Source organism: Salarias fasciatus, chromosome 1, assembly GCF_902148845.1.
Source record: "Salarias fasciatus chromosome 1, fSalaFa1.1, whole genome shotgun sequence".
In the NCBI taxonomy this organism is placed as follows: domain Eukaryota; kingdom Metazoa; phylum Chordata; class Actinopteri; order Blenniiformes; family Blenniidae; genus Salarias; species Salarias fasciatus.
The window spans coordinates 20,817,263-20,834,373 of record NC_043745.1 but is presented as its reverse complement, the minus strand read 5'-3'; the positions used below and the strand labels follow the sequence as shown (position 1 = coordinate 20,834,373).

Genomic DNA, 17,111 nt, shown 5'->3' with positions numbered 1-17,111 from the left:
CCAGTTACTGCAAGACACAAATGATCTTACCGTGAAATCTCACAGTCCAGCTCAGAGCTCATAATACCTGCAAGCATGCCTGTGGCTGTGATCACCTGTCAAGGGACACTGGAAGTCTCAGAGAGTTGTTTGGAAGATATACACCCGCTTCTCCCTGCCTACTTCAAGAAAAGAAGAGCTGGCCCAGTGTTTGACTTTATTGACATTTAGTGGCGTTGAATCCTATGTCACATTTGCACAAGATCATCCAGCTGTTGACCGACTTGTGCAAAGCTGCTCTGACTACTTTAAGTCCCGTGGTGACACCTGTCCTGACAATGAAGAAAAACCGAAGCAGCCAAGATTTTGTTTTACTTGGTAGTTTTCCAAAAGATACGAAAGGCAAACCTAACCAAACCGCTCAGGATTGTTTCATGTGTCCTCAGCGTGCCAGGCTCATACATGCCTTTACCAAGTGGATTTTTCCCTGTTGCAGAAGCAAGTGCATCACTGAGCTAATCAAAATTGAACTTCAGATATCTGCTCAATTCTTTTTTCAGTAGCAAAAACTATCCTTATAAAAAGTAAATTGGGTGAGTCAGATGTTGTTATCCTCAAATGCTTTTGAAATGTTTGTGTGTGTAGGCTGTGTGTTTATCTGTTATATTCATGTGAAGGTCCAAATAATATTGGGTTGATTTTGTTTTTCTTCATCGCAGTACTATGAAAAGGGTTATTTAATATGAATATTCTTTCAAGGTCATATAGAAAATGTAAGCAATGCAACAACACCAATTCAAGCGGCACTGACCATGGTTATGAACACTTGGGAAAGGTTTTCCACAATATCCCTGATGTCCACTTCTGCTGCACAGAACATTTTTCAAACAAACTTTATTCACAGAAGGAAAATGCAATGCTACAACCTATTAACAAAAAAAACAAGGCATAGCATTATAACGTGATCATAAACAGCAATCTGAGAGCATGTGTAGGATTATAGCAATCACATGTATTACATAAAGCTTTAGCTTTGCAGATGTGTGTGTGTGTGTGTGTGTGTGTGTGTGTGTGTGTGTGTGTGTCAGCGGCGCCTAGCCGCAGCGTGACCGCCGGCTGTCGGCTGCAGCGCCGCCCTCGGCCGCTAGGTGGCGGTGTCGCAGCGCCGCCGCTCGGTGAGGAGGTGTTCCTTCAGTGTCTCCACTCGATCCACGGTCGTGACGTGACTTCCTGGGGCTTGCACGGACCACTCAGCGGTACACCGGAGGGGTATCATGACTATTTATAACCAGATATTCTCGCTTATCGTTTTTTCGGTGGTTTCGCCGCGCTGTCGTCCGCTGTAAAGCCCCGGTGAGAGTCGACATCGAGCCGGGCCGAGCAGAGCAGGATGTCTAAGGGAGCTGGTAAGTTAAAGCGACGTTAAGTTTTCCTCCTTTTCCTTAGCTCGTATTTTACTAGTTTGGCGGTTGTGTGAGTTTACCGACCCCTCGGCTCCGCGACCACCGGGACCCTGTGACTCGGGAGAAGGGACAGGAGCGGCTTGTTGCCCCGTCGGGGTGTTATTGTCGGCTCCGGCGGCCACGGAGAGGGGATCTCTCTCACACACATGCCGAGCTGACGTCGAATGCGCCGCGTCCGGTTTCAGCGGCTGCTCCCCTTGGAGTGGAGGGGGGAAAGAATCCAGATCCCCGCTGCTGGAGTAGTAAAACGTGAGCCCGGAGAGGCTGGGGAACGTTTGTCAGGGCTGGATGAGAGGACAGACAGAGACGGAGGAGGGATAAATAAAGGGGGAGGCAACCTGCGAGACGGTCCAGGTCAGCCTGCCGAGGCGTCAAGTTTGCGTTAATCACGTCGCGGTTACAGTTTCAGACATATTTGTCCAGCGCAGGAGTCAGGATATAGGATCAGACTCCGCTCCGCCGCCGGGAGCCACGTTATGACTACGTGTTGTTGTGGGAGACTTGACGTGAGCTCGTGAGGTGAGTCGACCGATCGCTAAAGTCACACTGCGATCAGCTGATCGTGTTAAAAACCCTCCAACTTCAGCTTAAAGCGTTACAGGCCTGAGCCGCACAAGTTTTTTTGCTCCTTCCTGATCTGTGCCGCAGTTAATCTCTGCTCCCTACGAAGTCCTTTACAGGCACGGTCCTCTGAGGGACCATATGCAGTTTACAGGCATTCTTTTCTTACTCCTATTCTCACATCTGTCATTGTGGGGGCTGTCGTCCCTGCGGACCCCCGAAGTGAAAATGCAAAAGCCAGCTGATGTCGAACTGTTGCTGTAAATGTGGCACTCAGAGGAGCTGGAGTTCACTACTTGTCTGTCTGGCTCGCCGGAGTCCGCCTTTAAATCGTGAGCACTTGGTGTTAAAGCCATCTGGATTAACTGTGTGTGCAAACTGTTTCTGGTAAGATTTCATCTCAGCGAAAGTGTTAATGAACTCTGAATATAATAATAGACGCTGCACTGAAATGTAATGAAAGTGCTGTTTGTGCTTTATGTGTGTGTGCTTCCACTGCACCCTTAACTGTCATTTTAATTTTACAACTGAGCTTCTAATCATTATGGACAGACATTATAGCAAGGCTGTGCAGCCCTTCGCATGCATCGACATGCTTTCACTGAGTGTTTACTGGTTGGTTTTATTTGAACATTGTTGGAAAAACACAGGTTTTTGTATTTTACTTAAAGTTCCTTCAGGGATTTACATGTGCCTGTAGTTATCTAGTAAAAAACTGAACAAATAAAGAGTTGTTCATACCTTAGGGAATATTCTGAAAGCGTTTGCATGATGCAGTAATGCTGACATGGCTGCAGAAGTCTGGAGAAGTAGTTAGATGACAACACTGGAACAAATAGATGTTCCAGAGGAAGAAGAGCAGACAACTCATTTCTTGTCATTGTTTGCAGAGCACTTTATTTGCCAAGTGAAAAGCCACTCTACTAGGAAGTTTCAAATGTGTTTGATCGGAAAACAATATCTGTAGAAAATTAAGTTTACTAGTGAAAATGTTGGCAAAGGACACAGTACTTGGTGCATAACGAAGGCTGTGTTAGTGGTCCGTAACACTGCTTATGGTCGTGCACTTGTAAAACATTACATCCAAGATGTAGGGGGTATGTTAAGAAAGAAAATATTTAAAAACCACACTCCTACCGAGATGAGTAAAAATAGACTCATGTTATTGGAAGCCCTCAGTCAGGAGGGAAACCGTGGCAGGGGAGGTTTAACATGGATGTGTATTTTATTTTATTTTTCTCCTGACATCTTGAGTCAGGGCTTTCATTTTTCCAATTTTGTGCCAGGTTTAAGATTTACTCAAAGCTTGTTCACTGCACAAGTGCTGCTTTTTCCCCCTCCTTTCCCTCCCCTTTTTCTTTCAACGTCTGACTAAGAGACAAAAGGAGGAACATCTTACAGTCACGCTGTTCCTTGTGCGCAATCCAAAGGAAGACTTTTCAGCATTATTTGACAGGAAAAAGTTGACGGTGTAGTCACACATATTTAAATGTCACGGCTCCCGTTTCCCTGGTGGAGGCTGGGTCTCGCTGTATATGCCTCGCAGCATATAGGAAAATGCAAGTGCGATCATTCTTATGCATTGTGTGCTTGTCAGGAAAGATAATTACATCTTGTAATTGATTAAAAATCACATCTGCTCTCACAAACGGTACTACTGAGCTGTTTTAATTAGTATATTTTGAGGGTGTTGGGGATATCAGAGGAGTAGTTTGTAATGCCAAGTCTTTTATTTAGAGTGCAAATCATTTTCATAAGTCTTCTTCTCATGATGAATTACGTTTATTTGAATTCACACTGAAGTAAATTATTTCCACCTTATTTGTTGGGGAACATCCCAGACAGTGGTGGTTTAATGCCTTGGTTCTGAAAATGGACCATTAACACTTTGTTGTGCTCTTATGAACCCTGCTGGATGATTTCAGGGTTTTCAGACAGTCTGCTACCTGCACAGCACTTTTCCTGTGCTGAACCAGGTTTTATGCTTCCTGCCATCAAAAATGCTTCTCTGTGTGACGCTGAAGCACATTTTTTCTTGGTGGTATACCACCAGTCCATTTAATGCTTTGCAGTATTTAGCAGAAAGCAGGGATGTAATTTTCAAGCCGTTTTGGTGACATGTTGCTGAATTAACATCAGCATTAATAATATTGTCATTTCATCTCTGTGCTGCTTTGTCAATCTGTTATTCCTCCAACACTGTGTGGTCTTTTGGAGCTTCCACAATGTGAGAACTAGCTGTGCTTGCAGGATATTAGAATATGTGGAAAAAGTCCCATGGGCTGAGAACATCAGGCTTTTTTTTTCAATGTTATTTAAACGTAAACAGTAAACTGGTGAGGTACAGACTGTTTCCTTTTGAAATTGTCCTGATGGGTTTGGTAATGAGGCTGGCATCATCCTTTGGGTTTAATGATACTTAGCTAATTATAATATGGTCCAATTTTTTTGTGTAATAACCTCTGTTATCACGCGCTGGCATATGGTACCATTTACTGCGCCAACGCTAAAGAACACTTGCAGCGCAACGCTCGGCTTCACCCTTTTCTCTCGCAAAGTGTGAAGTCGTGGGGCAGTCGCTGCGCCGCAGTGTGTGGTTTTCAGGCTGACGTGACAGAAGCTGAGTGGTTGATGACCCGAGTGAAGTCACAGGCATCTGTGCTTAAAAGTCATTGTGTAACCTTGAAATCAAACAGAACCTCTGGAACGATCTGGTTGCATCGACGGATACAGGGCAAAGTTGAGTAAGTCATGGCATTAGTTTTTCATGTTATTTTCGTCCTATCTTCCTCTCCCTTTTTTGCTTTTTGTTATTTTTAATGACTGATGTGTTAGTGAATTTAAATCTTTAGGTCTTCAAAGTTATGCTGTCACTTTTTAGCACTTTCCAAGATGAAGGACAATTGAGAGAAAGTGCAGGATTTATTTGTCTGTTTCCATTAAAGGCGAATGTGATGAATAACAAACACTGTTTAGTGATAGGTGTGTATTTCCCTTCTTTTGCACACTTTTATTTAAACCAGACAGACTTGAGCAGGAAGAGAGAATTAAAAGGTGGTGGAAGGATTTGTTGTCATTACCAGCTCGAGTTTTTGAACACATTTCCGATGCCAGCTCTGTTACGCTTGGTTTAATATGCGCTGTGCTTGTTTTGTTTTTGTTTTTTTAATAAATATAGTTGTCCCTGTTGTGAAGGAATTTATGAAATTATCATCTGCTGTTGAAACACCTGACGAGGATTAGCGGCTCATCATGCCAGCTCACAGCGAGGCCAACCTGTTTGCTCGCTGATCGCTAATGATGCATTTACTTGTCACCTCACAACACACTCAAACCTTTTTCTCTCAGTTTACGCTCGACGATTGTCGTGGCGTTGCTGTTCAGAGGACGCCATAGCCAGCTTTTTTTGCCCGCGCAACCTGGCCCTTCCCTGCAGGTAAATTAAGCATAACCTTGAGGTGCAGCTGAGCAAACAACTCTTTGTTATGGCTGTGAAGCTGAACATGTGTATATAAATGAAGGCCATCCCAGCACAATAAATGAAATGGTTTTACAAGGGCAGGAGGGGGCAATTGGGCAGAATTTGTTACTCTTATCTGTGTGTAGACTGTGGCAATAAAGAGGTCGCTGTGCTCAGTTGTGACATTACAGCATTTGTCAATGCATGACAACAATGAAAGTGGTGATATTATCATTATCGTGTCAGGACGTCCTTGTGGGAAGTCACTGTTTTTAATTTTGAGGATCTTTATTCCAAGTTTTCAGGAGCGATTACCGTCTTATGACTATAATATTATTCTCGCCACCTGGACATAGTTTGACTTTGCGGCTGTACAGTTGCCAAAAAAAGTGCAGCTTTCGAGTGCTTCTGCCCCTTTATTTTTCTCAAGCTCTTTTCAAATTTCAGCATGCTGTTATTTCAGTGTGACTGTTTTTCCAAGAAGGTCATGTTGAAATGTGTGATATACTTAATAATAATGTTTCCTGTGGAGGCAGACGTCCTCTGTAATGCCTAGTAAATGGACACCCAGCTGTGTGTATTTTCTTTTTGTTTTCTCTATATGTTAATTGTCAATTATAAAAGTTTTCTTTTTAAATATATATATATTTGTGAAGAAATTCCAAGTTTTCCTTGTGTCTTTGTCTCTTAGATGTAAATATAAACATCAAGCTAGTGCTGATAAAATATGTATCTGAAGTTGTTTTTGTGGCTGTAAATATTCACTTGTAGAAAACAAAATTTGCAGGTTCATAAAGCTCCCCTTTTTTATACAGCTGAACATCAGCTGTTGATGGGGTTAAAGATGAATGGGGATCCATTTGAAAATGTGTGTTTGTTGGGCATGTTCCAAGGTCAGAGGAATGGATTTTGTCTCATTATGTTTAAAGTGATTGCAAAATCAAGTGGGAGAATCTCAAATTGAGCAATAAATTGACTTGACCACACAGTGACTGTGTAATATTTATTAAAAGTGCAAAGCTCAATTGCAGGCAGGTAATTACTTTTTGTTGCAGTTCCTGAAATATTTACGATGTTCAAGTGAACCCGTGTTTTACTAAGTCACTGGTGCTATAAAGATACTACACCCTTTAGGAGTTATAACTTCAGTTTTATGAATGAAAAATGTTAAATACATCAGAGGCAGATTGTGTTTGGCTTTGAGTGCACTGGATCTGATAAAGTTGAATCCAGTTGTGTTCAACAACAGTGATGAACTGGAGCTTATTCCAGCTGACTTTGGGTGAAAGAAGGCAAATATAGAGAGACAAACAACAACTATGTTGGTACCTTGAGGCAATTTAGGATCAACAGTTGCCCTCAAATACATGTGTTTAGACTGTGGGACAAAAGTGGACTACTTTAAGAATAAAACAAAGAAGAGAGAACATGCAAACTACCCATAGAAAAGGCACCAATACCAACCCAAACTTGAAATGGTACCCCTTTCTCAAAGAGTCTCGATTACCCCTTCTTGTCAAAGTGTGATTTAAAACAACTGTATGAGTTTGCAATGCATTGTTGGAACCAAGCCTTAAGTCGAGCGTTCATGCTTCACAACAGAGGAATCTTGAGAAGCTTGTTTGTTCAATTGGAGAGTGGCAGAGTGAGTTCAATTTGAGTCGTTAGTTCACTGAAACTCTAACTCCGAACACCATGATTGTAGAAATGTGTAACACCAGAGAGAGAAGGAGGACAAAAACACAACAACAACCCAGACTCAGTCGACTACAATCGGGAGAACAATTGTGACTGCATCCAGGGAAAGACACAGAATCGACGCTCTGTATTCAGTGCAGTCTTGTCAATTCCACACCACAATAGAGTTACCAGTTTGGATAATGCTTTCAGCAGATTACAGCTGACCCCCGCCCAGCCTGAAAGGCAAAATTGTATCATCAAGCAATTACACCCCAACCTGAAATCCGAGGCCCTCCTCTCTTTGGCGGTGGCAGTTGTGACAAATGGCTCCTGCCTCATTCATAAGATTGTGTTTTAGATGTTTTCCTATAACTGGGTGATAACATATCGGTGGGTTTTTTTTTGCTGAAAAATTGTCAAATTGTTCAGCTGTAACAATTTGTATGTTCATCCATCGCTGCCCAGTGGCTGCTGATGCTGCTACTGCTGCCTCGGGCTTTCTAACTACATGTAGCTGTGACCGCTTCACCTCAAAGAGTCTGATTCCACTGTGATCCCCCGTCATCCAGGGCGTAGTCTTCCTTCCCAACCATACTTCTCCACTCCTGCCGCCAACTCACTACAACTAAGCATTTTCCTTGTGTGTGCTTCATCCACTGTGTCCTCCGGTGGGAGTGTAAACACCAAAATTTGCTGCTGTGCATCTGGCCTCAACACCAGGTCTGGCCTTGACGTCCGTGCTCGCTGCTTCCTGTGGGATTATCAAATGCCTGTACTTACCCGGCCGGCCGCACGCCCGCTCAAAACTGCTGTGGAAGGGTGGAAGGGCTGCTCCGACTAAAAACGAATGAATCTTTTATGCTATGTGTTTTGTGTTCATAGCACCACTTCATGACTTTTCTCAATTAGAGCCCGTATCAAGCCTGTAATCTCTCACACCAAGTTTTTTTCCTCTTGTTTCATAATCCTCAAAACAAAAGAAGGAGGAAAAAAAAAAACCCTGACGTGAGCTGTTGTTTTATTGGCTTTTCCGTGAAGTTTGTCTCATGTAGGATATTAAATCTGTGGTTTCATTACAGTCCTGTGGTCATAGCGGCTTACAGGAAATTATTTTTTGAGTAGAATTGCCTTTCAAGTTAATATATAGGTTTGGTTTGTAATTTCTTTTCCTCTATGTCTGCCTCCAGGTGAGTTGTGACTCCCCCCCCACCGTCTTGTGTCTCCGTGCACCTGCATGCTCTTGGAGCGGCCCGGCCTGCGCTCGGTGACTGTGCCACGCTAGCAGAACCCATGGCTTCCGGCCCGCCGCCTCCCTCCGCAGGCCGACGGTTCAGGCTGCTGGAGTTGCTCTTCGGGCTCCTGCTGGTCCTGCTGCTGTCTGGGCTGGAACCAGTGCTGGGAGAGAAGATCTACACCAACACTTGGGCCGTCCACATACCCGGGGGGCAGGAGGAAGCCGATCGAATCGCCGGGAAACACGGTTTCATCAACCACGGTCATGTAAGTAACACATCATATCATTTTAAGGTAGTGTGTGTGCGTGTGTCTGCGTCTATCAGTCTCCATCCTGTATCTGCAGTTGTATCAGGCTTAAGTAAGAGAAAATGCAGCTTTCTTGACTGCAGGTGCTTGTGAGGCCATGTAAAAATAAAACCCACTACATTTTGCCTATGCAAACACGAGGAGTCAGCTGTCTCCTGAAATGCTGTATAATGGAGGGTGCGCTTGCAGCTATTACCCACAGCGTGCCCTCACTGTCTGTCAGATATCTGACTTGGTGATTTCTGTGGTTATGTTTTATGAAACTCCAGATGCTCATTTAAAATAAGTTACTTATTGATTAAATGTCATTATTATTTCAAGCTCAGCGGTCCGGGAGCTCAGTGCACTGAGTTCTGAATATAAGCGGGGAAAAGAGAAGACTGAGAGAATAAAACTCAATGTTTTTTTCAGGAGTCGTAATAGTTATGAACCATGTTTTCTTCTTTTCAATCTGGTAGAAAGCATAGAGGGAATACCAGTATTTTTTTTCTTGCCGTCTGTCTTGTTGCATGGATGTATAATGCAGCACCCTGGTGTTCACTTACGGGACTTTGGGATGTGCTTTTTAAAGGTGTGTTTTCCACCATGTGTTTCTGGCAATCACCGTCTAAGGAGCAAGTTTTCTAAAGCACATATAATAGATAGATGTCAAGACTGATAGATGTTAGTCTTATTTTTCCATTCTGGTTGTGTTTTTCAGTTTCAGAATATTCGGAACGCTTTCTGGCGAGTCTTATGATGGCAGTCTGAAGCTACAGCCTAAATCCAAATGTGAAAATGAGGAGAGATGTTTGTTGACAACTTCCGAAGGCTAGAAACCAGCATCAGGACTTAGGTTAGAGCATGCAAAACTTTTGGTTTGAACAGACGAGGCGATGCGTCATAGAATAAAAAAAAAACAAAAAAAAAAAAACAACTCAGAATGGTGGAAAGAAATTAGAGTTACGAAGTCGCGCTTGAAATTGTGTTGTGTAATTTTGTAAATGACCAACAGATAAATGAATAACCTCAAATCCATTGCCAGATGGAGATCCTTCTTTAAATAACTTGTGCTTTTGTTTATATTTAGGATCACCAGTACCAGAAGCACAGCTACTGTGAGCCTGTAGAGGCTGATCTAATTATTCTCTCAAATACTAAGATCTTGTAATACTCACGGCTTTCAAATGGTAGTGTACATGGCCAAGAATTACGGGAAAATGCTTCATGTGTACTTCGCAGACGTAGCCCACTTTTACAACTTCCTGTTTGAAGAAATGGAAAGGGATTGGCTGAATTATCCTTTAACATCATGACCTACTCCCTTGGAGAGGAAAAACATCCCTTATAACATATTAACGTTTTGCAGGACATGTTTTCCTGCTTGTTTGGCTGACAGGGAGCTTTTTGACTCATTTGTTATTCCAAAGGCAAATTGTGATCATGCTCCCACCTCACTTTACGTAATAAATCTGTTTTATAGAGTCTAACAACATAAATGCAGATCACTGTATTGACTTTTCTTTCAGATACAAACTCTGTGAATTTACCCACAAAGGATCCAAATTTCCAATTTTCCAGGGAAGTTAGTTGAAATCCGTCATTTCTCACACACACTGTGTCACATTGTGTCAGACTTGTTTCGGAAGAAATGTTTTTTTCTTACACAATTGAATTGCAAGTTTCACAACTCACACGCCCAGTGTTTCTCCTCAGTCTGACAGCTATGGTTCAGACTTTAGGAAGGGCTTAGAGGATACATTTCATGATTTATATTTTAAGTTTATTTATTTATTTATTTATTTTATAGTTTTTTTTTGTTAAGTGAAGCACAAACCCTTACAGACAGTGGCCAGGCAGTTCCTCACATTGCCTCGTTTCTTGTCCAGGGGACGATGTTCTGCTCGGCTCTGTATGCTCTCACTGGTCATGACCGCAAACGTTATTTGTGCTCTGAATCACAGCGTGAACACTAATGAGTAATCCTCTGCACTGGAATCCTTTAACTATGTATTGGCTAAGGACAACAAGGAGCTCAAACAAAGCAATTACACCAATGTTCCTTCCAAACTGTGCCTCAAAGGCGAGGTGGTTTGTTCTGTCTTTGCAACTTTCCAGCAATCATTTCCTGATTTTTAGTTTTCAAAGAAGGGGAAGTCAGCTATTGTGTGTGACCTGAGCTTAATTGGTGAGTTGGGCTTGTTATAGCTTCTATGATAGAAAAAAAAATAGTCAGAATCTTGGCCTGGCTCATGGAGGAAGTTAAATAAATTTAGACGAAAAGATGTTAAGTAAACCCTCAAGATCTCTCAAGTTTGAGACATGAACTGAAGTGAAAACAGATGTTCAAGGTTTCCACTCCCAGCAGTGATCCCTCCAATAAACCCGCTTCATACATTTTTGTGCTGGTGAGAAGTTAGATTGATATAACCCAGTTCCAACTCACCACTCTGCTTCAAAAAAAAAAAGGCACCTCGACCTATTATGTGTTGTGTGGAAGAAAGTGTGGCAGCCATTTTGAGCTGTGAAGCAATTCCACCATTACCTGTGTCCTCGCACTCCGACATGTGGCTTCCAGCAGCAAGTGAATAAGAAGTATGAAACTGAAATTCACGACACACAGAGATCTATTTATTACCGGAGAGAAGAGCCACTTAGTGCTAGTTATATTTCCACTTCAGGAAGCTCGTATCATGTTGAAATAAAAAATGAATCTAGTCGTTGTAAATAAACAATCATCATGGTGAACCTCCTTCTGCTGCTCGAGCTGTTTACCGCACTTTAATGTGGGTTAAGAAAAGCAAGGGGATGAGTGATTAGTCAATCTGTTGGAGGAAACATGGAAAACTCCTGCGCTCACCAGGGTATATAACAGTCATGGGCTTTGTAAAACTGTAATTCTCACTGTTTTCTCTTTTAGCTACACAGTGACAAATAATTTGTTAATAAACATGATTGCTAGTTGCAGAGATAAATAAATGCACAGCTTTAAACCCTGGCTTCAGCAGGGTTTCAATGAGAACCGACAGCATGACTTTAGGGTTAAACACTGTAAGAATCACTGACATGAAGCAGTCGCATCTGTTGAGTTGCTGGGATGCTGCTGATGAACGCTCTCTGTTCAATTAACTTCGAAAAGTGCGCGCGAACCACAGGTGAGGACTAAAATAACGACGCTCTCATTCTACAAACTGCCCTGGTGGCATAATGTCGGCATTCATTGATTAAAATGAAGCCATTACATTACAGGTATGAACAAACAAATCTGTTGAGGCTTTTTGCCAGCAGCTTATGGGAAACGAGACGTACTCTGTGGGCGGTGTGTGTGTGTGCGTGCTGGCATGAGGTGTGTGACCTGATGCAACTCTGTGTGTGACGCTGCTACTGTGCGCTGTGCTGGTATTGTTCAGAAAAACTGGATGGGAGGACGAAAGACTGCAGCCGGACAGGTTTTGTAGCTGATCTGTGATATCCGTACATCAGAGACACGAAACACGTTCTGTAGGTTTCAGCTTTTTGGAGAACAGTGAATCTAAAAATACACAGGCTGTATCACAATGACTATAACCAGCTGGAATCTGCTCAGCCATCCATAGGCATATAATTTAGTAATATTTCTTGTCGTGGTTGTACCTAGACCCATTGGATTGTTGATGGACAGAGGTCAAAGCACGACCCCATAAAGATATCACCTTAAGGTAAAACATAAAATTGATGTAGAATGTAGAGTTTTCACAAAATGTGAACATTTAAGCAAGCCTCACTTGGTGTGCACATACACCGGATGCCTCGGGGATGGTGCACATCACCGTTTTTAGTTAGTTGGTTTCTTCAAGTTAATGATCACAAATTAAAATTATATTCATTAGGAAGAAAATTCCATTACTTGATTTTTAGGATCAGATTCTTGGAGAATTTTTCCGTCCTCAATTTCTTCACTGCGAACGGCTGTTTCTGTTGAAATCCCATCTGTTTTGAGATTTGAATATGACTTCGAATTGCTTATTGAACCTCTACTCGCTGTGTTTGATCTTTCCATTTTGCAGTGCAGCACCCACCCCCCCCCCCCCCCCCCCCCCCAAAAAAAAAAAAAAAAAAAAAGTTGGCATTCAAGATTTGTGTTTTCAAACACAACTGGTGGCAGATCGGCCATTTATGGCTTTATTTACAGGCCAGTGATTGACTTTGAACAACACTGTTGTGTCTCTGTTCCAGAAATGTTTCACATTCAAACAGAATTTTGCAGCCTATACATCTTGAAGCATCGCACCCTGTATAATCCAGTGACCCTCCCAAGCAAAAGGACCATTCTCTTTTAAACTGACACCCAAAATGCAATTATAATTCTCTCTCTCTCTCTCTCTCTCTCTCTCTCTCTCTCTCTCTCTCTCTCTCTCTCTCTCTCTCTCTCTCTGTACTACGAGGGGGTACCCAAAAGAAACCGGAATTTGGTCAGAAAACAATAATAATAATCAGTTTCGACTTCTGGCCGTCAGATGTGCTGCAGATAAGCCTCGTGCACATCTGTGAGAAATCTGAGCTCCCAGAGTGACACTGACGCCTGTCAGGCGCTATTCATAGCAACAGAGTGCAGCGGCGGTCTGCGATTTTTTCCAAAATGGCGACATTGACTGGGAAGCCAGAGCAGCGCGCAAACATTAAATTCTGCTTTTTGCTGGGAAAAAACAGCAGCAGAAACACTCACCTTGTTGCAGCAAGCCTACAAGGATGATGCTCTGGGAAAGAATCAGGTCCATGAGTGGTTCGGGTGGTTTAAAAAGGGCCAGATGTCCGCGCGTCAGGTCCGCTCAGCCGTGAAAACAATGCTGAGCTGCTTCTTCGCTGTCCAGGGTATCGTCCACAGCGAGTTTGTCCCTCCAGGTCAGACTGTAAATCAGGACTACTACATGGAAGTCCTCAGACGACTCCGTGAGGATGTGAGGAGGAAGCGGCCCGCGTAGTGGTGGAGTGGAGCCCGGTTGATCCACCTCCACAGTGCGCCAGCGGACACGGCGCTGCGCGTCACGCAGTTTCTGGCGAAGAATGAGATGAATCTCCTCTCCCATCCGCCTAATTCACAGATGAAGCCTCGAGTGACTTTTTCTTGTTCCCCAAGTTGAAGAAAGAGCTGAAGGGACAGCGGTTTGCAGATGTGGAGGAGGTGACAGAAAAAGTGCAGCCGGCAAAAAATGGCACAATTACGCGCGGGTCTGATGACGCATTGGTGAAGTGGGAGACACGGCTGGAGCGCTGCATTAATGCAGATGGAGATTATTTTGAGGGCGACAGTGATGTTTTATTTTGAAATGTCAGAAATAAAAAGTTACAGTCAAATTCCGGAAACTTTTGGGTACACCCTCATACTTACGATGCAGTGATGGTTACGTTTTGTGGGTAGTTGACGCTAGCTTCACAGCTGGCGTGGCTAAAAATCCACTTTTTGCAAGATTGTAAAATTCCAATATGTCAAAGAAATCTGAATATTCTCTCCCAATATAGCCCATATTTTCTGGAATAGGAGTCTTGCCAGACGTTGCACCTCAAGTAAAGCACATGGCACTGGTGTACAAGACCAATGTATTTTTCCATGCCCACACCTAACTGAACCACTGATAAGCCTCAGCCTCGCATTCTGAAAACCCACCTGTGAATTTCTGTCTTCAGTTCTTGCTGTGATGCTTTATCTTCATCATTGTAACAATTTCTGTTTTTCTTCAGTCCCTCACAACTTTATCAGACACTTTGAACCCTTTGTGATACTGTTTTTTTCCTGCATTGGTATTTCATATCTTGTAGCTGAATTTCCAGCTGTGTAGCTTTTTCTTGTGGTGACATTCTCTTTGCACGGTTCAACACGGTGATGGAGGATTGTTAATACTACTGTAGCAACGTGCTGTTACCGTGCAGTGCCGAATAGTTCGTACTGCTGTGTTCTGATAAGTTGCTAAACTATTAAAAAGTGTGACTTATAGTCTGGAAAATATGGCAGTCACTTAGTCCAGCATGAGCAGCACGTTAACAGGACGTGTAATGACACACTTGCTCTAGTTATTGTAAGTAAAGTGGGGAAAATGGATTTTATGCCTACTAATTGGGCATGCGGTTAAAGACACGGACAAACATGGAATTTAGTTTCCTTGAAGTCCCTGAATGTTTATCACTATTTACTTGTATTATAACACCCGGACATGTTGTTGTGGCAACATTACACTGTGTTCTCAGTGAAGGCTCCAGACCATAATCGCTTTCACAACTGATTTAATTTGTTCAATTTTTCAATTCCTGAAGCGTTTGCTTCTCCAAACATCGTGCAAAGGAGAGCAGGGTGACCATTACGCAGTCAGAAATACAAATCCAGAAGTCAAACCAGTAAAAATGTCTTATTGCCGGCGTGCTGTGTACTCTTCCCACACAGCCAACTGCACTTTCTACATTTTGACTCGAGCGTGACTAGTCACTCGCCACATCTCAGAAAGCCCGATTTGCCAGCTGCTGTCCGCTGCCTTTGTATACCTTTTCTCAGTGGATTAGTTTCATATATATTCACACTTATTTTTCATGGAGTAGGTGCTGTAGCATTGAACTTGTACTTTTTTTCCCCCTCTCTCTTCATTCTATATTCCACACCTATGATGGGACTTTCACAACAAAACTCACTGTGACGTGATAATAACTCCTATTTCTTCCCGTGGGTATATTGTTAAAAAACAAAGCACTAAAAGTCTTTGGTTAACTGGTTGTGATACATCTGTCTTTTCTTTTCTGTTCTAATCCTGAGGGTGGATCTGTGAGTTGGGGCCAAAAGTCACTTGAAGTCCATTTTGTTTCTCTGTCACTGCTAATCAGTCAAGCTGAGCCGGCCACTGTGACGGTGGGGCTGGTTGTGTGACGGTGCAGAAACCTGAAAGCTCCACAGCCCGATGGCTGCAAATCATGTAAAAACTCTTGACACACTAAGTGCACCGACTGTCAGGATTGAGTTACACTCCTTCTTTGCACTTATTTGCCATATGGCTTTATAAGGCCTCCCTTTTTTCCTCTTCTCCCCTTTTGTAGTTAAAGACAGAGCAGTTGTTGGAAGTCTGTAGGGAATATCATGAACACATGAAATGACCCAGACAGTATGTTTCAAAAGGAAAAGGATGCCCTGACCAACCGCTCTGCAGAAAGATGGGACCGTTGTAGAACAAAGGAGGGTAATTAAAACCAAGTTAAAGTAATAAAATTAAGAAACAGCTGAGTCACTCTGTGGAAAACGAGCATTAAGTGCCAACTTGCATCTCTACATGGTTGTTTTACATTTTAAAGACCTTTTCTTGCCCACATCATCAGGCTTGTGCTGCACTTTTTTGAAGAAAATCATTTGTTGTGCGTCTGGTTCAGTTACATTTCCATTCTGCCAGGGTTTAAATAAGCATTAAAATGGGACCAGAGGGATAAGTGTTAGTCGTAAGATGTTATTTGATAAGGGGGACTGACAGATGTGAATGAACGTGAAGACAGATTCTCGTGTGATCTGTGAACGGAATCAAATGCCACATGATGAAAAGCATTGCTCCCATAATAAAAGTAGCTTTTTTTTATTTGGTCAACTCGACTGCGAGTGAAGTTGCTCCTCGGGATACTTTTGAAGGTCACATACGTTTTGAAACATTGTGGCCTTTTTGTCTGTGGCCAGAGGCTTTTACCATCCATCTCATCTTTTATGCGGCTCGCTTCCTGATGATGAGGCTGAAAGTCTCGGTGTTTAACTTGCTGTGTTGCAGGAAAACTTTGCGGTTCCACCTTATGGTGAATTCATTAACACAACTCTTCTGTCTAAAGGGGACTTCTTAAATTACAGTAATTAAACAGTGTGGAGGCTGTAATGCAAAGTTTATGAAGACTTTTAGTGATTGCTTCCATGTCTATTCGAGGTTTCAGCGTGGCGTTGGCGTAATGTTTACGGGCAGGAGCTCGTCTTGCATAATGGGAATCAATAGCACCATTTCACAAAACTGGATTTGTTCTTTCCTTGTTTCCTTCTTCCTTCTTCCTTTCTTCTACTGCTGGAATGTAAACAGGTTATTGATATTCATTTACAAAAAAACAAAACAAAACAAACTGGAATATTTTTATGGCATTTTTTTGAGAAAACAGAATAAACGTTATTTTTACTTGGTGAGCTGCGATTGATTATAGCCAGAAGTTGAAGCAAAGAAGGCGATAAATAAATAATATACTCCTATACTCACTTCAAAGCAGAAACAAAGCATTTCTCAGAAGTCTGTCACTTTCCTGTCTTGTGATCCATACGTAGCTGCTGGTGGATAAAATGCTTGCGTTCCTACGGAGGCTCTATTTAGAGAACGGCTGCCTTCAGAGCGGGTTCTGCCGGTCTCCCCTCAGGCTGTGCATGTAAAGGAGGATTGTATTTGGCATACTGTGCTCTCACTGTACTCCATGGT

General features: G+C 42.7%; 1 protein-coding gene across 3 annotated transcripts in view; it reads left to right on the top strand.

Annotated features, from left to right (window-relative positions):
* Nucleotides 1-1,211: 1,211 nt before the first annotated feature.
* The window catches only part of LOC115392603 (furin-1-like), a 76,123-nt gene continuing 60,223 nt past the window's right edge, over nucleotides 1,212-17,111 (top strand). The window contains exons 1-2 of one of the 3 annotated variants that reach the window (XM_030097316.1): nucleotides 1,212-1,385; nucleotides 8,331-8,643. In XM_030097316.1, the coding sequence (XP_029953176.1) occupies nucleotides 8,434-8,643 (210 nt within the window). In that variant the 5' untranslated portion in view covers nucleotides 1,212-1,385; nucleotides 8,331-8,433. Of the gene's footprint in view, nucleotides 1,386-1,777; nucleotides 1,962-4,636; nucleotides 4,748-8,330; nucleotides 8,644-17,111 lie in introns of those variants that run through there. The other 2 variants (XM_030097325.1, XM_030097334.1) reach the window with 2 other exon arrangements.